The 22,500-nt window shown below is 53.8% G+C and overlaps 4 protein-coding genes across 4 annotated transcripts in view; 1 reads left to right on the forward strand and 3 right to left on the reverse strand.

Annotated features, from left to right (window-relative positions):
• Positions 1–7,030, reverse strand: part of noc3l (NOC3-like DNA replication regulator) — a 9,198-nt gene extending 2,168 nt beyond the window's left edge. The window contains exons 1-17 of the mRNA XM_086139520.1: positions 6,722–7,030; positions 6,290–6,431; positions 6,145–6,197; positions 5,980–6,076; positions 3,512–4,506; positions 3,324–3,345; positions 2,885–3,009; positions 1,875–2,076; positions 1,679–1,805; positions 1,450–1,604; positions 1,299–1,361; positions 1,002–1,132; positions 722–883; positions 553–646; positions 317–492; positions 115–243; positions 1–16 (exon numbers count right to left, since the gene is read on the reverse strand). The exon at positions 1–16 is cut by the window's left edge and continues 116 nt beyond it. Coding sequence (XP_085995646.1) covers positions 1–16; positions 115–243; positions 317–492; positions 553–646; positions 722–883; positions 1,002–1,132; positions 1,299–1,361; positions 1,450–1,604; positions 1,679–1,805; positions 1,875–2,076; positions 2,885–3,009; positions 3,324–3,345; positions 3,512–4,506; positions 5,980–6,076; positions 6,145–6,197; positions 6,290–6,431; positions 6,722–6,874 — 2,842 coding nt within the window. The 5' untranslated portion in view covers positions 6,875–7,030. The remainder of the gene's footprint in view (positions 17–114; positions 244–316; positions 493–552; positions 647–721; positions 884–1,001; positions 1,133–1,298; positions 1,362–1,449; positions 1,605–1,678; positions 1,806–1,874; positions 2,077–2,884; positions 3,010–3,323; positions 3,346–3,511; positions 4,507–5,979; positions 6,077–6,144; positions 6,198–6,289; positions 6,432–6,721) is intronic.
• Positions 7,031–7,145: 115 nt separating this feature from the next.
• Positions 7,146–9,948, reverse strand: nudt13 (nudix (nucleoside diphosphate linked moiety X)-type motif 13). Its single transcript, XM_086139992.1, has 9 exons — positions 9,282–9,948; positions 9,034–9,176; positions 8,829–8,936; positions 8,639–8,745; positions 8,381–8,500; positions 8,179–8,290; positions 7,951–8,105; positions 7,571–7,834; positions 7,146–7,401 (listed from the first exon to the last, which is right to left on the reverse strand). Exons 1-8 carry the CDS (start codon positions 9,404–9,406, stop codon positions 7,628–7,630), a joined length of 1,077 nt encoding a protein of 358 aa, XP_085996118.1. The 5' UTR covers positions 9,407–9,948; the 3' UTR covers positions 7,146–7,401; positions 7,571–7,627.
• A 10-nt stretch (positions 9,949–9,958) lies between these two features.
• On the forward strand, positions 9,959–13,192 carry rpp30 (ribonuclease P/MRP 30 subunit). Its single transcript, XM_086139993.1, has 12 exons — positions 9,959–10,090; positions 10,540–10,598; positions 10,673–10,726; positions 10,791–10,856; positions 10,940–11,011; positions 11,090–11,179; positions 11,265–11,381; positions 11,467–11,496; positions 11,592–11,629; positions 11,746–11,825; positions 11,910–11,987; positions 12,060–13,192. The coding sequence occupies exons 1-12, from the start codon at positions 10,009–10,011 to the stop codon at positions 12,173–12,175; spliced, it is 882 nt and encodes a 293-aa protein (XP_085996119.1). The 5' UTR covers positions 9,959–10,008; the 3' UTR covers positions 12,176–13,192.
• Positions 12,306–14,488, reverse strand: LOC147215553 (uncharacterized). Its single transcript, XM_086139994.1, has 4 exons — positions 14,231–14,488; positions 14,014–14,097; positions 13,874–13,936; positions 12,306–13,212 (listed from the first exon to the last, which is right to left on the reverse strand). Exons 1-4 carry the CDS (start codon positions 14,297–14,299, stop codon positions 13,183–13,185), a joined length of 246 nt encoding a protein of 81 aa, XP_085996120.1. The 5' UTR covers positions 14,300–14,488; the 3' UTR covers positions 12,306–13,182.
• Between the last annotated feature and the right edge of the window lie 8,012 nt (positions 14,489–22,500).

Raw genomic sequence — 22,500 nt, forward strand, 5'->3', positions numbered from 1 at the left:
GCAGCGTCTGCAGCACCTGTGTGTGTGTGTGTGTGTGTGTGTGTGTGTGTGTGTGTGTGTGAGACATCACAGTGGCCTCACAGGGCGTCCCGGCGGCCGGGTCTGATTGGTTACCTGGGGTCGGACGTTGTAGTTGAGGCTCTTGACCAGGCCGGAGATGACGCGCACGGCGGCCAGGGAGGCCACGCCCACTTTGTCCTGGTGGAAGAGCTTCCTGAACGCGTCGCAGCACATGTCCGACACCTGCAAGACGCCAGAATGCATCACGCCGCCTCCGCCAGGACCCCGAGGCGGCGCGGCGAGCGGCGGGCCCGACCTTCCTGGAGGGATCGTTCATCAGCGTTACCAGGGCGACGATGATGTTGTTGTGGAAGTTGAAGTGCGACATGGCGAGCAGCAGCTCGCACAGACAGCGCACCGCCACCGCCGCCAGGCCGCCGTACGCTTGGAACGACACCGCCTGCCGCCGCTTACGCTTCTGCTGCTTCCAGTCTGGGGGGGGAGGGGGCGTTAGGACCGGGTCAAAGGTCAGGGGTCAGGGGTCAGGGGTACCTTTGATGGTCTGGTCCAGGTCCTCCAGGTAGAACTTGTACTGACTCAGCAAGACCTCCTCAAACTCTCGCAGCCGCTGGGTTTCCTTCTTCACCTGTGTGACACCAGTGACATCATCAGTGATGTCATCCCAGGCCCTGTGGGGGCGGGGCCACGCGGCGAACGGTACCTTGGTGGCCTTCTCCGCGGGGGTCAGAGGTCGTATCCTGTAGGTGGGGCTGATGTCCTTGAAGATCTCCATCAGAGACACCATCACCAGCTTCCTGGTTGTCACGGCAACAGAGGGGTCAGACTCCATCAGCATGCCACGCAGCTCCTTCAGACCCTTGATCTACACACACACACACACACACACACACACACACACACACACACACACACACACACACACACGCTGCATCAGGCTGCTGTGGCTGGCGTTGGCGTTGATGAGATGAGATGATCCTCACGTTGCTGACGGGGTCGGACACGATGGCCGAGCCCAGGCTGGCGATGCTCAGCTTCCTCTCCTGGACCTTCCTGGCCCGAAGCTCCTGCTGCTCCTCCTCCGTCAGCTCCTCCTCCAGCTCCGGCTCGCCCTCTGGAAGGAACACACACCGTCACACACACGGCCTGTGCCCATCTGCACAGCTGCAGTTGTGTGTGTGTGTGTGTGTGTGTGTGTGTGTGTGTGTGTGTGTGTGTGTGTGTGTGTGTGTGTGTGTGTGTGTGAGAAGACCTAGCTGAAGGTCAAATGTCATTCTTACCATGCTGTGGCTCCTCTGCTGCCTCCTCATCTTCTTCCTCCTGCTCCTGCTGCTTTGGAACAACTAAACACACACACACACACACACACACACTCACTCTCTGAAGCTGCCTGTAGATCAGCTGCTGACCTGTGGTCTGTGGAGGTCCCACCTCTAGTGAAGCTCTGAGGGACGACCCCGGAGGCGTCCTTGATGGGGAGCAGGTGGACGACCTCCGTGTCCTCGCTCCTCGCCATCTTCCTGGGAACCTTCTCGTAGCTCTGCGCCGACTCTGACTTCCGCTTCTTGGCGCCGTGGACCGGCCCGCTGCGAAGCCCCGCCCCCGACACACCCGTCAGTATCCGTCGCCGGCGCCATGGATTTGTGTGGTTGGACGTTACCATGACGACAGGTCTCTGGTCAGGAAGGAGGCCTGGCGCGCCATGGCGGCCATCTGCTGCAGGTCGTCCTCCTCCAACATGTCGGTGGGCAGGTTCTCCAGGAACTCCTCATCCTCTTCCTCCTCCTCTGTGACGGAACACCTTATTCGTTATTCGGCCGGAAAGGAAGTGGCGGCGGCAGGGGGCGGGGCCTCACCGGGTCTCTTCCTGTAGGTCTCCAGGGGCCGCGGCGTCCGGGTGATGGCGCCCTTCACCGCCTGCCGCAGCTTCTTCTGCTCTTTGCGCTGCTTTTTGGCGTCGTTCTGCTGCTTCAGCTGCCGGTTCTTCTGCTTGTTCTCCAGCTTGACGCCGCTGGTCTTCAGCAGGCGCCGGAAGGACGGACGCCGCTTCTTGGAGCGCTGCTTCGGAGAGCAAAGGCTCGGTGAGGCCGACAGGGACCGAGGGAAAGGACTTTGTTTCTTCTTGACGTGTTTTGTTTTTGGGAAAATTTCACACTCATTGAAGCAAGCGGACAAACAGCAAACCCTTGGGTCTTTCTACAGGACTTGGATCGAGCACCGCTTGAAACAAACCTCACAAACTTTATTTTGGACATATTTCTTTAGTATTTGTGAGTGTTTACGTGCATAGAAAGTATTTCGGTTTGATTCTTTCTATGGCTTTTTGATTGTTGTACACATGCAGGTTTTGGAACAGAATGACCAAGAGACAGCAGGCAGAGCTGGAGACGCTCAGGTTCTCTTCATCAGGATGGAGTCCATCAGAGGGACCACACATGCTAGATGTTTTGGAGAGAAGGTCAGACATGGTTGGGTCATGGACAGAGGAGGGAGAGTCAATGTATTGGTAGACAGATGCTGGAATTGGAGGTCTAGAGGAAGACCAGAGAGAAGATGGACGGACACCGTGAGAGGAGATGAAGGTAGATGGTGTGAGAGGAGGATCAGAGAACAGGGTGAGATGGAGAAGGTGGATTCAACCCTGAAAGAGGAGGCGAAAGAAGAAGCTGATGTACGAATATGTGTGTGTTTCCCCCGGCTAAACACATTTGAGGTGCATATATATTTGTTGAAAATCAAATGAAAAACAAGCAGGAGCAGCGCCGGCCCCGGAGACCAACCGGGGCTTTGGATCGGAACCATGACGGCGTTCGGCGGCCGGAAATGTTCCCCGGTCTCCCGACAACGTACCGCGGCGGCAGCTTACCGGGGCCATGGTTCCTCCTCCGTCCGGTTCTCCCGGGGCTGTCGGTGTTGACGGTAAAGAGCGGCCGCGTCTCCACACGCGTGTTTCAGACACTCCGGGAAAATAAAGACCGCGACCCGGAAACACTTCAAACCCGCGCCCGGGGACACAGCGCCCCCTAGCGGTGGGAAGCCACATCGCAGCCGGTGACCGGAGAAAAAAAACATGGGCGGAATGGGTTTTTATACAAAACTTTTACTTCTTTTATTTTTGAAACATTAAAAATATCATTATAAAACTATAAAAATCTGCATCTGGACACTTACAGAGCACAGTGAGCATAAATAAGTGGTTCACACCAATCATCGGGAGGATGAGGGCCGGCTGCCGAGCGGGCCAATCAGCTTCAGTCTTGCTGCAGGGCGCAGAGGCTTCTGGGAGATGAAGTCCTAGAACTAACAGTCTGGGGTCGGGACGAAGTCCTAGTTTTACATTCATCAGAAGAGGAATAGGAACCAGAGGCTCACCCTCCTCCCATCTAATTAGTCCAGCTGTTCGTGTATGTGTGTGTGTGTCCATCCATGCCTGCCATAGAATGTCTGTGCGTCTGTGTTCGTGTGTGTGTGTTGCTCGTCGAGGCATTCAGGCGTAGCAGCACTTGTGCAGCCGGAGGTTGCGCTGATCAGAGTAAGTCTTCCCACACTTGTCGCAGATGAACTGCTTGCCGCCGGCGTGCACGTGCCTCTGGTGCGTGCGCAGGTGGCTGCCCTGGCTGAAGGCGCGTCCGCAGATGTTGCAGCCATACGGCTTCTCGCCGGTGTGCGTGCGCACGTGCAGCTTGAGGCTGTTGGCATTGTTGAAGGTCTTGTCGCAGTGGCTGCAGGGGAAGGGCCTCTCGCTGGAGTGTGTGCGTCGGTGCGACGCCAGGCTGCTCTGCTGGCTGAACGTCTTGCCGCAGACGCCGCAGCTGAAGGGCCGCTCGCCGGTGTGGACGCGGCGGTGGATCTTCAGGTTGACGGACTGGCCGAAGGTCTTCCCGCAGACTTCGCAGCCGAAGGGCCGGGCGCCGCTGTGGACGCGCAGGTGGCTCTTGAGATTGGCGGCGTGGCGGAAGGTCTTGGGGCAGAGGTCGCAGCTGAAGGGCTTGAGGCCCGAGTGGATGAGCTGGTGCGTCTTCAGGGTGACGGAGCGCCGGAAGCCTTTCCCGCAGACGCCGCACACGAACAGCCTGCCGGCGCCGTGCGTCAGCGCGTGGCGCTGCAGGTTCTGAGGCAGGCTGAAGCGGCGGCCGCAGACGTCACAGGCGTACGGCTTCTCCCCCGTGTGCACCACGGCGTGGGTTTTCAGCTGAGTGCGCTTGGCGAAACACTTGCCGCACTGCGCGCATTCGTACGGCCGCTCGCCGGTGTGCGTGCGCACGTGGCTCTGCAGACTCTGGCGCTGGCGGAAGCTGCGTCCGCAGACCGGGCAGCCGAAGGGCTTCTCGCCCGTGTGGACGCGCACGTGAGCCTTCAGGTTACTCTGCGACGAGAAGGACTTGCCGCACGCCGAGCAAGCGAAGTATTTCCAGGTGACGCGCTGCAGCAGGCCGTCGGGGTCCGGGGCCTCGGGGTCGGAGGGCGGCGACCTGTCCGCCTGCACCCCTGCAGGACACAACAAGGCTGGTCACATGACCACCAGCACCACTGTTCCCAGGAAGTCGCTGACAAAACCTTTTCCTTTTCCCTTCAGGGTCTCCACAGCCAGTCCACCTTCTCCATCTAACCCTATTCTCTGGATCCTCCTCTCTCACACCAACTACTTTCTTATTCCTCTCTCACTACGTCCATAAATCTTCTCTTTGGTCTTCCTCCAGACCTCTTGCCTGGCAGCTCCAATTCCAGCATCCGTCTACCAATATATTCTCTATCCCTCCTCTGTACATGACCGAACCATCTCAGTCTGGTTTCTCTGACCTTCTCTCCAAAACATCAAACATGTGCTGTTCCTCTGATGGACTCATTCCTGATCCTCTCCATCCTGGTCACTCTCAAAGAGAACCTCAACATCTTCATCTCTGCAACCTCTAGTTCTGCCTGCTGTCTTTTGGTCATTGTTACTGTTTGTCGAACATCTCACCAGTGTCTCCTCCACCTTTCCTTTCATTCTGGCCAGTAGTCTTCTACCTCTTTGTACCCCGACATTTTTCTCCACCCATTCCAACCTGCTTGGACCGTCTCTTCACCTCTTTTCCACACTCTCCTACGCTCTGGACTGTTGACCCCAAGTACCTGAAATCCTCCAGCTTCTTGATCTCCACTCCCTGTAGCCTCACCGCTCCACCCGAGTTCCTCTCATCCACACACATATATTCTGTCTTGCTGCGACTAACTTTCATTCCTCTCCTTTCCAGAGCATACCTCCACCTCTCTAGATGTTCCTCAACCTGTTACCTGCTCTCACTACAGATTACAAACATCATGGTCCATGGGGATTCCTGTCTAACCTCATCTGTCAGCCTGTCCATCACCACTGCAAACAAGAAGTTTTACTCATCTCTTCTACTTTGAGGTCTATAATAGTCGTCTCTTCTACTCTTGCCTCTTTCATTTTCCACTTTCATCAGCTCTTCAAAATAATCTCTACATCTTCCTATCACTCTTCTGGTATCTGTCAATACATTTCCCTCTCTATCCTTCATCACCTTCATCATCTCTTCAGTCCACTTAGTGTCCCGCTTCTTTGCTAACCGCCTTCTCTGTGTACACTCCTGCACTTCCTCATTCCTCCACAAAGTCTCCTTATCTACTTTCCGTCCAGATAATTGGAAAGTAATAATATAAAATGTATAATATAAGTAATATATAAAATAATATGCCAAGTAGTCTCCTTCCTGTCTACCTGACAGTATAACTCACAGCCTGCTCCTAAGCTTCTAGCCTTACTACCTTTCCACCTGGTCTCCTGGACACACAGTATATCAACCCTCCTTCTCTGCATCACGTCAACCAACTCTCTACTTTATCTACTTTCCTTCAACATTAAAAAATTAAAAACTCAAATATCCAGATTCATTAAATCAGTTATATTTTTCTCCTCCTTGATTTTTCATCAGTCACATATTGATCAGAACTCACGCTCGCTGATGGCGCCCAGATCGACTTTCCCGTGTTCGTCCCTCACCGAGACGGCCAGGACGAACGGTGCCTCCACGTGGCCGTCCTCTGGGTTGTTCTGTCATAGGCAGACGTGGGGCGTCGTCAGTGATGTCAGGGACCTCAGCAGCTGAGGGCGTGTCTTACCTGAGCGGGCGAACTGGGGGTCTGCATCCGGGCGCCATAAGAGTGTTCTGACTCTGTGGCGGGGAAATTAACTATTAGCTATCACATCACCGTGGGGTGTAGCTGATTGTTCTGTGTGTGTACGTGTGTGCGTGTGTGCGCATACCAATGCTGTCCTTCAGGATGCTCAGCACGGCGGTCTGCGGCCTCCTGCTGAAGTCACACTCCTGGCGAACCTCATCCACAATGTTGACAATCTTCCCCAAAGCCTCGTTTCCCAGCGTCTCCATGACAATGGCAAACTGGACCTGAGCGGTCGGAGGTCAAAGGTCAGGCCAGGTTTTGACTGGTGGTCCAATCACAAACTGATAATTGATAAGTTGATCAGAAACAGCTCTGTGTCCCTTCTTCTTCTTCTGTGGAATCTGCAGATCCACGTTAAACTATTCAACGGATAATTTCACGAGATGAAACGTAAACAAGTGAAGTCACGTGAGTTCCCGGAAGTAGCTCTCCGGGCAAAGCGGCCTTAAAATAGACAATCTGTCCTACATGCGGCTTGCTCGGTCAATAAATAACCGTCGTCCCGGCTCCTCACCGTGGTCTCCTCCCGGGCGACTCCGGTCCGGATCCCCGGGCCCAGGCTGGCCTCCTCCCCGCCCAGGAGCTGGTGGATCTCCGCCACGGCGGCGTGAACCAGCGCCTCCATGACGGCGGCCAAGCGGGTGTGTAGGCCGGCGGGGGAGCTCATTCTGTCGCCGCCGCCTCACGGCTAATACTAACTAGTCCTAGAAAACATCCCCGGTCCGCTTCGGACGGCGAAGCGACAAAACCCGAGAAAATGAAGCTAATGAAGACTTAAGCTCTTCGACCAGCAGACCAGGACAATATACCGGAGGTCTTTCACTTCCGGGGCAGCCGCTGACGTAACCTCCGGTAGAAACCGACGCTGGAAAAAGTTTTTTTTTTTTTTTTTTTTACACTATTTAAGTTTCTGACAAAGAAAAGGAGAAACTCCCGGAAAACAAGAAACAAGTTGATCAAATATTTTTTTATTTGTTATTATTTTTGTTATTTAAGATTAGTAGATGAAACCGTACGACGGAAAAAGAGCAGGAAATGGACCGGCAGAGGATCAATCAGCACAGGGGATGAGGAGACTGACACACGGCGGAACCAATCAGAGCAGGGGATGAGGAGACTGACACACAGCGGGACCAATCAGCAGAGGCTAGGGCGGGTCCTCACAGCAGGTCCCACAGATGACAATACTAACAACTTTAATGTGTGGAAAAAAAATATATGTATATATATATATTATTGCTTCTGTCATATAATGACATTTCAATTATCATGAGAACTTTGAATGTAATCTTAACTTAATATATAATAATAATACAATATAATATATCACAGGAAAAAAATGACCCCCAGTTCTCCCTCTCACCTGACGGACCAGGTGAGTCCAGATGAGGCCGCCGATCGTCACGACGCCCCCCTGTGGTCAGACACCGTCAGGCGGCAGTCCTTTGTGGCACACCTGCTGCTCCACCCACTCTGTGATAAGGCGGTGGGCGATGGCGTGTTTGGGCGGGAGCCAGAGGTGGGGAGGGTCGCCCTTCCTGGGCGGACCCTCCACCTGCAGGGCGGCCGTGACCTCCTCCACACTGAACCAGCGGGCGTCCTCCAGCTCAGAGCGATCCACGCTCAGCTGCAAAGCAAGTGACGGCGCATCAATAGCCACACCCGTGCAAGCAAACACCGGGTCCTGGAGACAGACGGGTGGGGAGAAGGCAGGAACCACCGGGACAGGTGGCGTCCGCTGACCTGAGAGTGGGCGGGGCTAACGGTGGCGTGGCAGCCCAGCATGAAGGAGCTGTGTGGGAAGGGCCAGTGCTGTGAGGAGCTGTAGGAGACACTCTGGAGCTCCAGGCCCACCTCCTCCGCCACCTCCCTGCACACCGTCTCCTCCAGCGTCTCACCTGGGGACGGACACACCAGGTGAGACCGGAAATCCATCCCATCATCGGACGAGACGGCCGGAGACGGGCTGACCCATGTCACAGAACCCGGCCAGTGCGCTGAACATCCCTCTGGGGAAGGAGGCCTGCCGGCCCAGCAGGCATCGGGCCCCAGAAGACACCAGGACGATGGCCACCGGAGACATCTGGGGAGCAGACAGACGGATGAGACGGGCGAGGGCGGGGTGAGACGGCTGGGGCCGGGGTGAAACTGGGGCCGGGGTGAGACGGCTCACCGTGGGGTAGTACATGGAGCCTCCGCAGGCTCTGTGACTCCCTGCCTGGTTGCGGAGGGTGGGCTGGCCTGTGGAGCTGCAGAACCCGCTCCTCTGATGCCAGCGCAGGAGAGCCTGGCCCTGTCACAGCAGACGGCAGGATCAGTGCTGGAGGTCCAGACACACACACACACACACACACACACACACACACACACACACACACACACACACACACACACACACACGGGTCTCCTCAAGACCTCCTGTTACTCCCACCTTGGCCACTAGAGGTGCCTCTGTTCCTGTCAGCAGGAAAAACGACTTCCTGAGACTCACAAACTGTCCGTCACACATCTTCTCTACTGCTAGCTGGTCCAGCTGACCTGTGACACACACACATACAAACACACATAAGCTACACACACCGGAGGACACACAAGTACATAAATGCCCAGTCTCCTCTCACCAATGTCCAGACAGAACCGAGCCTGGTTCTCCTCAGAGCAGCCGATCAGAACAGACTCCTTCAGCAAGGACTGGTCTTGGAGGAGTGTGTCCAGCATGCTGCACAGATCTGGACACACACACACACAGAAGATGACATGACCAGGTTTGTGGGCCTGCTATGTTTTGAGCTTCTGCTCCACATCTTTGGTCCTGGAGTCCAGTACCTGGGTAGGACAGCTCCAGGGCTCTGAAGGTTCCCCTCTGGGTTCTCCGTAGCAGAGGATCCAGACGGTGAAACAGGTAGATCTGACTACTTTTCAGCGCCGCTAGGCAGGCATCTTCATCCTCCTTCAACCTGTTCAGGTACCTGGCAGTCAAACACACACACACACACACACACATATAAAATCAGCTGATGCCGCAGACCGATATATTCATAGCTCAACCGATCAATCGGTGGGTGGCAGGGAACCTCATCCTGGAGACAAAGCCCGAGCAGCGGCGGACCATCTGGCAGGTTCTAGCAGAGCCGAGGGTTCCCAGCATGGCTGACAGTCTGGACCAGGTCTGATTCTGGAAGCCTGTACAAGCCTGCATCTGGGTCTGCTGGGGTCGGGCCCTGGAGGTGGACTCGGATCTGGAGGTGGACCGGGCCCTGGATCAGGATGTGGATGTGGGTCTGGAGGTAGAGCTGGGCCTGTCTCAGAATGTGGATCTCAGCTGTCAAAGTGTCACAGTAAACACATAACTGATAGCATAGCTTAGCACGGCAGCCTCAAGTCTCCATTCAGAACCTCCTTTGACTTTCTCTCTCTTTTCGCTGTCTTTGTGTTTCACGCCAAAACGAAACACTTCCGGTCTATTGTTAACCCCTCCGGTGTTCGACGGTCGCTCCCGGTGATTCGGCGGATTCTGGATGTTGGTTCGTCCACCAGCTCGGACTTTCACACGATAAACACACGTGTGTGTTTATCGTGTGTGTTTGACCTGCAGCTGCTCGGGCTTCTTCGTCTTCTGTTTCTTCTTCTCCGTGCTGAGGCGTGACTGCCCCCTGCAGCCCCATGCTGCCCCCTGCTGCCCCCTGCTGCCCCCTGCAGCTCCTTGCTGCCCCCTGCTGCCCTCTGCAGGCGGCCGGAGAGACGACAGATCCCGACAGGCATTTCGGCAGTCCATGCGGAGCTGAGACCTCGTTCGGCATCATGTCCGTGTTTATGGATTTAAACTTGACTTTCACGGAGGATAAGAACGTCCTGCGCGGTCTCATCGAGACGGCGGCTCACCGTGAGTCTCCCCGGCCGACCTCTCCCGGGGCCCGCGGCTGAAGGCGGCTTTCACCCCCGCCGTGAATCAAGCTAGCAGTGCTAATATCTCAGGCAGAACTCCGTTGAGAAAAGCCCAATTTTAGCGCTCCGCTTCAGAACTCCGTTCAGTATTGGCCGACTTTAGACTGCCTCAGTTAAATCCCCGATGTTAAAGGCGTGCTCCCTGGCGGTGTGAGGCGGAGCTGTGCCGGCTCCTCCGTTCCGCTGTGTGTTTAGCCTAGCCTAGCCTAGCCTAGCTCGCAGGGTTTGGGTTTGTGTTGGGGTTCGGCCTGACCCGAACCCCAGGAAGGGAGGAGGTGGACTTGAGTCACGTAACGTCCTGAGGTGTAGGAGATCTTCGTGGACCCCGTGAGGAGCAGACCTCCGGCGCATCGGTCCACCACTAACCTCCTGTTCGTGTCCCCGCAGTCGGCTTCTCCACGGTGGCCATCAACTATGTGTTTGATCCTTCAGCGAAGAACAAGCAGGTGAGGGAGCCCTGCTGCCTTCAGGGGCCGTGGGAAATGTGAACACCCTTCTCTCAACTCCTCTCCTTCCCCAGATCCCAACGCCGAGGCCCGTCAGCGAGCTGCTGGAGGAGCTGCCGATCGTGCAGGTACGACGGCCGCCGCCGTGGCCGGCGCCATTGTGGTTGTCATGGTAACCCATCTTCCCAACAGGGACGCTCTCGGCCAATCAGAGTCTTGAACCGGCTGACGGTGGTGATGTCACACGCCGGTCACTACGTGAGTACCTTTGTGATTACCGGGTGCCGGTCCAGGACGTGGGACCTTCTCACAACTGCTAACTGAGCCCACGTATCTCAAAGAGGCCGAGCTCCCCAGAGTATCGCCGCTATGACCTGCTCGCCGCCCAGCCCACCCACGAGAAGGTGTTCCATGTGAGACTTGCACACACACACACACACACAGTGCTGATGTACATGAGATTGACTGTGCGTGTGTGTGTGTGTGTGCAGGCAGCCTGTATGACGTACGATGTGGATATCATCTGCATCCCGGTGATGGAGAAGCTTCCCTTCTTCTTCAAGAGGGCACCGATCTGCGGGGTCCGTGCTCCTCTGCTCTCAAGCTACACAACCGACGTGTGAGAAGGTCCATTCACAGATCGACGTGTGTGTGTGTGTGTGCTAGGCCGTGGACAGAGGCCTGGTGTTCGAGGTGGCGTACACGGCGGCCATCAGAGACGCCACCATGAGGCGCTACACCATCGCTAACGCCATCAGCCTGGTGGAGAGCTGCAAGGGGAAGGTACTTCCTGTCATCAACGCACACACAGGAAGGGCCGCTTGCTCTGGAACTCAAGTCTGACCTGCTGTCCCTTCCTGTCTTCTAGAATGTGATGGTGTCCAGCGCCGCAGAGAGGGTAGGTCAGCCTTCTATCAGCTGATCCATCAAGTCTGTTTTCATTACAGTAAGCACATGTGTGTGTGTGTGTGTGTGTGTGTGTGTGTGTCTCAGCCTCTGGACCTGAGAGGACCATATGACATCACCAACCTGTATCCTTCCTGCCTGCTCCAGTCCAGTGTCAAGATCAGTCTCCATTATCAATGAGTTGATCAGGTTCAGCCAGCACACACACCAGTGCGTGTGTGTTTTCCTATGGGTTCCTCAGATGTATGTTGTTCGGTTTAGTGGATCGAGATGCCAAAGAGGCTGTTTCTTCTACGTGTCGCTCCGTGCTTCTGCATGCAGGTGCACTCACGCACGCACACACACAAGTAACTACTGTGGCCAACTTGGATCACCGACCTAGTTTTTGATCTATGGTTGCCATAGAAACCAGGAAGACGACGAGTGGGATCATATACACCAAGAAGAAGGCCGAGCAGGAGGCGCCACAGGAACCATCGGCCTGTACGTCCTCACACACACTCTGATTGGCTGTGAACGTCCAGGTGTTCATTTCCTGTTTGCGTCCCTGGGCAGGTGAGGGACCTGCTGCCAAGAGAAGCAAACCTGCTGAGGGGGAAGACCAGGAGGAGCAGGAGGTGGAGGAGCAGCTCCAGCCAGCAGGAAGACAAGAGCTTGAAGACAATGTGTAGAGCTTTAGCTTAGCTCCTGGCTAGGGGAGCTAATGTACAGGTGTGTCAGCTGCGATATCATGCAATAAAGATTGTGGTCCCAAGTTCCCTGGACCGCTTTGAACGGAAGCACCTTGGATTCATGTTTGGCTTACATTTCTACTTTTTTATTGAACGCTACAAACTGAGGATCAAACAGGAAGTGATGTCTTCACAACATCATCACATCAAGTCCAATCAACATTGTTGCACAGAAGCTGTCCTCTACAAGAAGTTCTTCTGTGCAGTAAATTAAGGTGTGAGGCGGCTGGAATCCTTTCGGCCCTTTTTGCATCCCGATTGCAAGCGTGGAAAAATAAAAGCGTACAAATCGCGTTGAAAGCGGCTCTTCTCGTTTGGACTCCAAACAGGAAGTGATGTGATAAAAATAGAACTCTGCTCCACATTCAGTCGTAAAAAGAGGTTCACCTTTGACCCTGATTAGAGTGTAAACACGTGTGACAGGAGACACAATCGTCTCGCGGTCAGAACAAACCCACAATCAATCACCTTCTGATTTCTTCCCTTTTCACCGTTGACATCCGTCTGATTCGGAAAAGCCTGTCGGCGATTTGCTAACGGACTGTTAGCACATATCGTATCGTCAATAACACGGTGCGGTGACCTCGGAGGTCAAAGGTCACCGCCGACCTCAAATGACAGTTCAATCATGGACTAATTAGTTAACGAGCCTCGCCCGATCAGAGGTTGGAAGCCTGTCGATCTGCCGCCGCGTTCGAGGATCCCCGGTAATTAGCATCCGGCAATCGCTAATCAATACCGCCATTGATCGGGACCGGAGGGGTTTGAGGTTAGCCGGTCGGTCTGACGGCCGCCGGACCAGGAAGGCATCGCAGGGCTCTGAGTGCAATAGGGGAAGACTAACCATCTCCATGGCAACGCTGAGGACAGTTTACCAGGTGAGGTGTCAGGGGGCGTGGTCACAGTGACATCATCCAGGAGTGTGCGGTCCCCACAGGGGTCAGAGGTCAGATTCCCATCATGTGGTTGATGTGACCCTGAAACACCAAGCCACAGGAGATACATTACCACCTTGTGTGTGTCAGCAGGTACATAAGCAGATGCATGGAGGGGTTAGCATCACGAAGACCTCAAGCAGCCGGACCAATCACAGCCCTGGATGGCCGATGAAAAACGTCCGGTTTTAACCACCTGTTTGGAGGACAAACTCCAGCTACTTTCACCTCTGCTCTTTATGTAGTACTTTCATGACTGCATTCTGTAGTACTTTCACCACAACACTTTGTAGTACTTTACTGCATTTTGAAGTGCTTTCTTTAACTGCACTCAGCAATACTTTCACCTCTGTAGTATTTCAGACTCTTCTGCACCGTGCAGTACTATACTGCCCTTTCTGTTACTTTACTGCCCTTTCTGATACTTTCCTGCCCTTTCTGATACTTTATTGCCCTTTCTATTACTTTACTGCCCTTTCTATTACTTTACTGCCCTTTCTGATACTTTCCTGCCCTTTCTGATACTTTCCTGCCCTTTCTGATACTTTCCTGCCCTTTCTGTTACTTTACTGCCCTTTCTATTACTTTACTGCCCTTTCTATTACTTTACTGCCCTTTCTGATACGTTACTGCCCGTGACTGCCCCCCGCCCGGGTGTGCCGGTGCTGTTTTCTCCGGGAGCTACGGGCAGCTGTGGACTCACCGGTTCTCCTCGCAGGCAGCGGGGGCAGATGAGCGGAGCGGCCCGGGAGCGGAGCGCCGCCGCCTGGGTACACACGGGCAAGGGTTACCGGGACGTGAGCGAACGGCGCGGGAGCGGAAGTACCGTCCGCCCGCCCTCACCTGCTGCTGATTGGACGCATTCAAACTGGGAGAGGTTTCCATTGGACACTCAGCCTGAGGCCCCGCCTCCAGACACGCCCTCTTCTGGAAACGTTCAGAAAACACACAATTTAATTCAGCAACAAACAGGAACTGACACATGTTCTTTCTTTCTCTCTCTCTCTCTCTCTCTCACACACACACACACACAAACACAAACACAAACACACACACACACCGGCTTGCAGCTCCGGGTGTCCACATCTGGTTCGAGGTGCCTCTTCTTCAGCAGGCTAGCACACTGCATGCTAACGGCTAGCGCAACCGGAAGACGCCGAAAGAGTGTGAGCCGAACAGTCGGGTCCGGAAGCCGCGGGTCCGGAAGCTCGTCTTCCGCTCAGACGGACGGAACCGATCCGTGGACGCGCGGACGGACGCGGTTCGCTTCCGACCTTCTCCTGACCCGCCACTTCTCGTTCACAACAACCTATGCGTCACTTCCGGGCGCAGCCCTTCAGAATAAGAGCACGGTGTTTTCGGATCCCTACCGATTGGTTTCTGTCAGTGGGAGCCGTTCTCCTGACTCTGCCGATTATCAGTGTTCATCAATCAGTGTTATTGATTAGATGTAACATTAACATCGACGAGACACATCAGGACACCAACGTTGATCCTTCTGTTCATCGCGCTTTCGTGCGCAGCTTTTATTTTGTAGGTTCAAACGCGCCGACGGACTTCTTTTTCCTGTCCAAATTTGCAATTTTCACCTTCTCCCTGATTGGCTGCTCCTGTTTCAAACAGCAGAGTCCGGCCAATCACACAGGACCTCTCAGATCTCGCGATAGTTGCAAAAAAAAAAAAAAAAAAAAAAAAGACAATCCCCCAGTTTCCAGTGAACGTTGTTTACTGAACTAAGAACGGTATTAGTGATAATAAGTGTTATATATTTATAAAAAACGTAAATACACATACATGGATGTAGATGATTAGTGTTCATAATCTATGGGTTGAGATGATGAGATGAGAACAACTTTATTTATCTCGAAGGAAATTGTTGTGCCAGAGTTTCAAGTTAAAACATAACAGTAATAGATAATAGTAGGAGGTTGGAGAATAAGAAATACGATGAAATATAAATTGTCGTAACTGTTAACTGTTAACTACAAAGATTTGAACATTCCCTGCAGCTGAGGGAAGAAAAAAAGTAAATTCAATTAACTAAATAGTTACTAAAGCAAGAAGAATAAATAAATAAAAAAATAGAAGTAGAGAATTTAGGAAAAAGAGACACTAAGGTGAGGAGAAACTGTCAGGCAGCTGCCCGAGACAGCACCGGAAGTCATGTAATCTATCTATCTATCTGTCTGTCTGTCTGTCTGTCTGTCTGTCTGTCTGTGTGTGTGTGTGTGTGTGTGTGTGTGTGTGTGTGTGTGTGTATGGAATGATACAAACACTGATCGCAACTGTAGGGCCTCGGAGGAGGTGCAGTGACTGCTCCTGGCCGGCAGAGGGCAGCAGAGACCCGCTGAGATGATGCTGGGGGTCCTCGGGTTTCTCTGCGTGGACCTTCAGGACGCGGAGTGTCCATTTGAAGATTTTATCTGAATTATCTTCATCCCGTCCAGGTGTCCCGGAGCTCTGCCCCGACCCGGACCTCCAGTTGATCTCTCCGGCTGCAGCGGTGGATCAGCGGTCCACGCCGTATCTCCATGAAGAGCCGGGTCCGGCCCGCAGCCAGACCGGCTTTTATTGTGAAAAGTCGATGAGGAAATCCTCCGAGGTTCTGAGGGACGTCTGGAGCAAACGGAGCGAGAAACACGGAACAACCCGGCTGAAGGTCAGAACAGAGCGACGGAGGAGGAAGGGGTCCCTCTGGACCTCCACCTCCTTCGCCACCTCCTCCTCCTCCACCTCCGTCCTCCCTCCATCCTCCGAGGTTCTGAGGAACATTTGGGGCAAACGGAGCGAGAAACAAGGAACAAACCGGCTGAAGGTCACAACAGAACGATGGAGGAGGAGGGGCTCCCTGTGGACCTCCACCTCCATCCCCTTTCTAGACCTCCATCTCCTTCTCCATCTCCTTTCCCACCTCCATCTGCTGAGATTCTGAGGAACATCTGGCACCAACAGAGCAAAAATCACAGAACAACCCGTCTGAAGGTCAGAACAGAAGCACAGAGGAGAGCGGGTTCCCTCCGGACCTCCGTCTCCATCTGCCCTCGCCCACATCTTCACGCCTCTTCTGGAACTTCATCTCCACCATACCGCCATCGTCCATCGTCCATCATTTCTCCAGGAAGACCTAGGGTCTATGAAGATGTCGGGTGATTGACAGCTCACCTGCTGTCAGGTGATCAGGGGGCGTGGCCACTGGCTTCCTTTGACGTCTTTGATCTTTCAAACACAAATCAGAAACAAACGTTTGATCCTGAACAAAGGGACACACTGTTTCGTCTGAGTGTGTGTGTGTGTGCGTGTGTGTGTGTGTGTGTGTGTGTGTGTGTGTGTGTGTGTGTGTGTGTGTGTGTGTGTGTGTGTTATTACAGTGTGGTGCGTTTACATCATTCTGATTGACAGGTCTGGCAGCTCTATGATTAATTACTACAGCCTGATGTGAGCCCCCCCATGCTGAGTGTGTGTGTGTGTGTGTGTGTGTGTGTGTGTGTGTCAGCATACTCTGTGACCTGTAACGTCTCTATTTGAGTGTGAGGTCGGCAGCCAGCCGCGGGGTCAGAGGTCATGGGCCTCCCACTCTGTGCTGCAGTGCCATGTTAGCTTTTACTTTGGAGGGGAGTGACACACACACACACACACACACACACACACACACTCAAAGTCAGTGAGAGAAAAAAATGTGGGGAGAAAATTCCTGCATTGTTGAAAAAGTTACAACTCCATCGTCACGGTAACCCAGTGATTGGTGGGGGGGTTATTGATCATCTGTCACTTTTAGCTGAAAGAAGAAAGAAATGTTATTTAGTGACATCCCAGAGGAGCGTGTGTGTGTGTGCGTGTGTGTGTGTGTGTGTTTGTGTGTGTGTGTGTGTGTGTGTGTGACTGAATCCACAGACAAACATCAAGAGAGGGGAGTGTGTGACTGAAGTTAATTGGAGTTAATTGAAGTTAATTGAAGCTGGTTGTGGCCTCGGTCCTTCGGGGAACAGCTCGCAGGCTGAGGCTCCGCCCACCTCAGTCCCTGGCCAATCAGTGCCCTTCAAGGAAGTGAAGGAGTGAGACGTTCCCAGTGAACCAGAACCAAAGTTCTCCATCGTTCCTCTGGACCGCTGATTCCTCCTGCCAGGAGCACCCTTGGAGGTCAGAGGTCACAACCTGCAGCACACACACACACACACACACACACACACAAAGCTGTCTGGAGCTCTGCGATTAGCCTGCTGTTCGTTCGTCTTCACCTTGAATAGACATCAGAGGTCCTGGAGTGGTCCTGGAAGGCCTGGAGATCCTGGAGGAGCTGCTGAGAGTCCAGGGAGGAAGATCTTTGAGGGACAACAAAGACCAGCAGCTGGACGGGCTTTATCTGCTCTGCAGCCAGGAGCCTAGGGAACACACACACACACACACACCACATGATCTCATACACACACACATGCACTGATACACACACATAGACAAATGTACATATAACGATACATACATACACACACACCACATAGACGCACACACACACACACACACACTCACACACACACACACACACACACACACACAAATACACTCACACACACACACACACACACACACTTGCACTATCACACACACACACACACACACCACAAATGATCTCATACACACACACCACATACAGGCACACACACACGCACTGACACATGCACACTCACATGCACACGCATGCACACCCTCACACACAGACTGCTCATACTTCTATGATTGTTAGTATCATTATTACGGCTTATATTTATCCAAGTGTTATTATTATTATTATTATTGCACCACACATTGAACTTATTGATCTCAAAAACTGCAAAACCAATCAACCAGAGTTAAAAACTACAAACATGGTGGTGGAGGGGCGAGACATTCAAAGACGGTCGGACGCTCAGATTAAGATGGAATTCAATCTGCCATTTTACCATTTCCATCTGAGAAGCAATAATTCTATCTAATGATATAATATATACATATTATATATATTCACACTTGATTATTTTCAAAGACCCCCTTTAAGGGAGCTGCAGAGGCTGGGCTAGTGTGTGTGTGTGTGTGTGTGTGTGTGTGTGTGTGTGAGAGAGAGACAAGAGTTAATCTACATGAGCAGAAGCAGGATTAGGAGCCAGCAGCAGATTATGGATCTCAGAGGACTTCAATAATCTGCTGCTGGATGAAGAAAACAGCTTGGAGAATAACTCGCTGTTTCCACAACGTTCCCAAAACATCTCCAGAACGTTTCCAGAACGTTGTCTCTCTGCTAATGGAACCGTGACCTTCACTCATGAAGGTTACAGAGATGTTACTCAGATTTAGCCTCACACGAAGGTCTGCAGACAGAAGACAGAAGGTCTCTGAACAGGCTTTTATTGTGGAGATGCACTGCGTGTCCTGCAGCACCTTCTCGTCCAAAGTGTCTCACCTGCAACCGCTGGACAACATCTGCAAGGGGCGGCTGGCTGAAGGTCACCTGCCGGGGTCTGAGGTCGAGCTTCGGCAAGTCTGAGGTGAGCCGTTGACAAGAGGATGATCAGGTTCTCTGGTGGGTGGAGAACCCAGCAGGTATCTTCTCTAGTGGGTGGAGAACCCTGCAGGTACCTTCTCTAGTGGGTGGAGAACCCCGCAGGTATCTTCTCTGGTGGGTGGAGAACCCTGCAGGTACCTTCTCTTGTGGGTGGAGAACCCTGCAGGTATCTTCTCTGGTGGGTGGTGAACCCTGCAGGTACCTTCTCTGGTGGGTGGAGAACCCTGCAGGTACGTTCTCTGGTGGGTGGAGAACCCTGCAGGTACCTTCTCTGGTGGGTGGAGAACCCTGCAGGTACATTAATGCAACGGTCGTCACGGAGCGGCTGCCTGGAGGTCAAAGGTCACCTGATAATGAGGAACTTCATGCTCTTAAATTAACTAAAGTTTCCACCTGAACGACAAGCGGCTTCTCCGTCGCCTGGCTTCCATAATTCAACACACACACACACACACACACACACACACACACACACACACACACACACACACAGTTTACTCGCTGGTGTTTCAGATCAATAAAATATGTGCTGGGGTGGTCGGGGGGTCAGGAGGTCAGGAAACTGCAGCTTAATGAGAGAAGAAGAAGAGAAGACTTAATTAGAAACAGAAGAAGAAGCTGTTTAACAAACCCGACCAATCAGAGCGCTCGGCCATCATCTTCACCCGGTCCTTCCTGAAGATGCGGGTCCACCTTCCACATCCGCCCAGATCTTCAGTGCTGAGCAGGAGCGGGTGGAGGACAAGAAGGAGGAGCTGATGTGAGGAGATGAAGATCTGCGGCTCCCTCCTCACGCTCAGTGTCATGAGTGAAGATACCCAGCTGGACCAGAACTTGGTCCTGAGGAGGCCAGGCTTGGTTCTGGTCTTCGTCCTGGACCCGGTTTCTCCTGGCTCTCCTGGCTGAACGCGTCGGTCTCCTCCCGGATCTCAGCAGAAGAAGCTGCGAAGACGTCTGTGTGACTCCTGGACCTTCAGCCCGGTTCCTTGCCCTGGTTTCTTCTCCCTGGACGCCAGCGGCTTCTCCTCCGGCTCCCGACGTCCAGAGGACTCGCCTGTGGTGGAGATGAGTCCTCCTGCGGGTGGGAGATGGACCGCCCACCTCCGCTCACTTCTTCTCCTCCTTGGTCTGCTTACGCTCCACGCTGTCCCTCCACGTGGAACCGCCGGGCCATTAAAGACCTCCCGATCGGCATTCGTTCTCCTCCCGTGGTTTCCACGGAAACCGTCTCTAATGATCGCTCGGGTTCTAATCACCGGCGGCCATCTTTTATTCATGGCCGCCTTTCAAGTGTCTGGTAGCGGGGCGGGGGGGCGGAGGAGGACTCAGATGAGACATGAACATCCGGTCCGACGAGGAACCTCAGATCCTGACCCAGAGGAACCTGCTGGAGGTTCCAGGACCTGCAGCTTGATCTTCAAGCCAACCCTAACCCTACCAAGAGTCACGCCCTTCGCTCGGAGCGGTAGAGACTCCGGGACGTCCAGCAGGACGTCAACCTGGAGGAGATGCTACGTCCTGCCGGATCTTCCTCCCCAAACACAGGGCCTGTGGACGGGAGTCTGAGAATCCCCACGTTCGGCGTGGTCCCTGAACGCCTCGCGCCGGGACCACGCCTTCTTCTGTCCCGAAACTCTGAAGGCATCTGGACGGAGGGACAACGCAGACCCCCGAGTCCGGCATGGACCTATGATTGACAGCCCCCCCGACCCGTCCCCTGGTTGCCACGGTTACCGGCGTGAGCCGATGGGCGGAGCAGTAACCGTGTTTTATTGGCTGGATCAGGTCTGTCTGTCTGAGGGCCTTAACGAGCTCTCATTATTAACTCGTTAGCTCATTAAGGTGGGAGGGGTCATTAAAGAGACAAACTGACCAGCCTCCGGACAACCCCCCCACCACACACACACACACACACACACACACACACTCACACACACACACACACGAACACGCTCTCAACAGCTGTACAACCATCTCACATTAAAACTCTCATTTTTACATTTTATGAGCCTCGTTAATGTTTTTAGGGCACAGCTAATGCCATTACACACACTGTCACACACACTGTCACACACACACTCACACACACACACACACACACACACACACACACACACACACACACCGGTGCTCAGGTGGAGTGTGGCTTTTATCCCTGTCATTAGCTTTTACGGAGTCTGTGCCGTCGACCTTTAGGACAAACTGTCTGATGTAAAGAGACGCCGTAGTGACAGGAAGTCTCCGACTGCGGTTCAAATTCCGCCGCCGCCGCCGCAGGAGGAGCCGCGGAGCCGTAAAGATTTACGGCCAATAAAAAGCTCCTTCCCGTCGGACGTGTGCTCACAGCCGGCGTCCGCCGAGGAGCCGCCCGATCGTTCCCGCTAAATGAAGACTTTTAGGAAACATGGCTGACTGAGCACGTCGCTCCATCAGCGTCACCTTGACGACGCCGCCGCCGTCCTTCACGCGCTCTCGTCTTCTTCACCTCCATCACTCGGAACCTCCGGCTCCTCCTGCTCCTTCACTCTCCCAGAGATGGTCATTGGAACCAGATGGTCCACCCCTGCAGAGGCTGAGAACCTGCAGGAACCACACACACACACACACACACACACACACACACACACACACACACAGAGTCCAGGGAGGCGGGGCTTCACCTGGACCACCAGGTGTCAATCATCCTGCTGTTGAGTCTCTCACTCACACATCTCCAATGAACCACGGGCTGAAGATGGAGAACCTGGAGATTTCATGTTGTTCTCCGTCACCCCTGAAGAACCACCTTCGGCCAGAAGATGGAACACTGTGTCAGTAAGTCGGGGTGAAGGTCAGGGTGAAGGTCAGGGTGAAGGTCAGGGCTGTGCCCCTGCAACCAACCAGAGGACCACATCTCACCAGCAGAGCTGCATGAGAAGAAAAGAAGGTGGATGTGAAGAAGGAGGAGAACCAGGACCTCCAGCTCCTCAGTTGTGATGAATCTTACACTGGTGACAAACACCAGCCTCTTATTTTGAAGGGACTTTTCCCTCACACACACACACACACACACACACACACACACACACACACACACACACTTCCTGCCGCCTCACATCTGGTTTTGGTTCCACCGCCGAGTCTCCGAGAAGAAAGAGAAGAACAACCTGGTGTGTGTGTGTGTGTGTGTGTGTGTGTGTGTGTGTGTGTGTGTGTGTGGGTGTGTGTGTGTGTGTGAGTGTGTGTGTTTCCCCCGGCGACGGCAGCTAATCTTCTCTGATGACCGCTGGGACCGACATGATCGTCACATCATCTAACGACAACACTCACACACACTCACACACACACACTCGCACACACACACACACACACACACACACACACACACACACACACACACACACACACACACACACTGTTCTGTAATTAGTAGTCTTGTGTTCTTTCTGCCAAGCTGTTACTGCGGCTCTCGGCTGCCAATCATGACGACTCCCCCAGTAATTGAGCGGCCAATCAGGCGCGGAGGAGCGGCGCCCTCCAGCTAGGAGTCGACAGAGGGAGCGATGGAGGGAGAGAGAGGGGGAGTCCATGAAAGGTGGAGGCGGCGAGCTGGACGTCCTGAGCGTCTCCGTTGGCGAACGCAGGCCGAGGGTCCGAGGAGCGGCGGCCAACGAGAGCCGGGACGGAGCCGGACGCCGCGCCGCCCGGCCCGGGTCGCGCCGGCCCCGCCTCCGGCCGATCGAGGCCGCCGGCGCTAATTAAGGAGGCGGAGGTTCGTTAGCGCTCTAATTTTCCGCAGACCCCGAACAAACAAACAA

This window comes from Fistularia commersonii, chromosome 32, assembly GCF_037954325.1.
Source record: "Fistularia commersonii isolate RoL2024-O1a breed Wild chromosome 32, RoL_Fcom_v1.0, whole genome shotgun sequence".
Lineage (NCBI taxonomy): Eukaryota > Metazoa > Chordata > Actinopteri > Syngnathiformes > Fistulariidae > Fistularia > Fistularia commersonii.

What these genes read in the sequence shown, in the direction of transcription:
- nudt13 (XM_086139992.1), bottom strand. Translation starts at nt 9,406, where the DNA reads ATGCAGGCTTGTACAGGCTTCCAGAATCAGACCTGGTCCAGACTGTCA. An exon ending in TCGGTTCTGTCTGGACATTG is followed by an intron (nt 8,746 to 8,828) that starts GTGAGAGGAGAC and finishes TGTGTGTCACAG; the next exon opens with GTCAGCTGGACCAGCTAGCA. An exon ending in AGGCACCTCTAGTGGCCAAG is followed by an intron (nt 8,501 to 8,638) that starts GTGGGAGTAACA and finishes CTGCTGTGACAG; the next exon opens with GGCCAGGCTCTCCTGCGCTG.
- rpp30 (XM_086139993.1), top strand. Translation starts at nt 10,009, where the DNA reads ATGTCCGTGTTTATGGATTTAAACTTGACTTTCACGGAGGATAAGAAC. An exon ending in TGTCACACGCCGGTCACTAC is followed by an intron (nt 10,857 to 10,939) that starts GTGAGTACCTTT and finishes CGTATCTCAAAG; the next exon opens with AGGCCGAGCTCCCCAGAGTA. An exon ending in CCCACGAGAAGGTGTTCCAT is followed by an intron (nt 11,012 to 11,089) that starts GTGAGACTTGCA and finishes GTGTGTGTGCAG; the next exon opens with GCAGCCTGTATGACGTACGA.
- LOC147215553 (XM_086139994.1), bottom strand. Translation starts at nt 14,299, where the DNA reads ATGCAGTGTGCTAGCCTGCTGAAGAAGAGGCACCTCGAACCAGATGTG. An exon ending in ACACCCGGAGCTGCAAGCCG is followed by an intron (nt 14,098 to 14,230) that starts GTGTGTGTGTGT and finishes GAACGTTTCCAG; the next exon opens with AAGAGGGCGTGTCTGGAGGC. An exon ending in ATGCGTCCAATCAGCAGCAG is followed by an intron (nt 13,937 to 14,013) that starts GTGAGGGCGGGC and finishes GTGTGTACCCAG; the next exon opens with GCGGCGGCGCTCCGCTCCCG.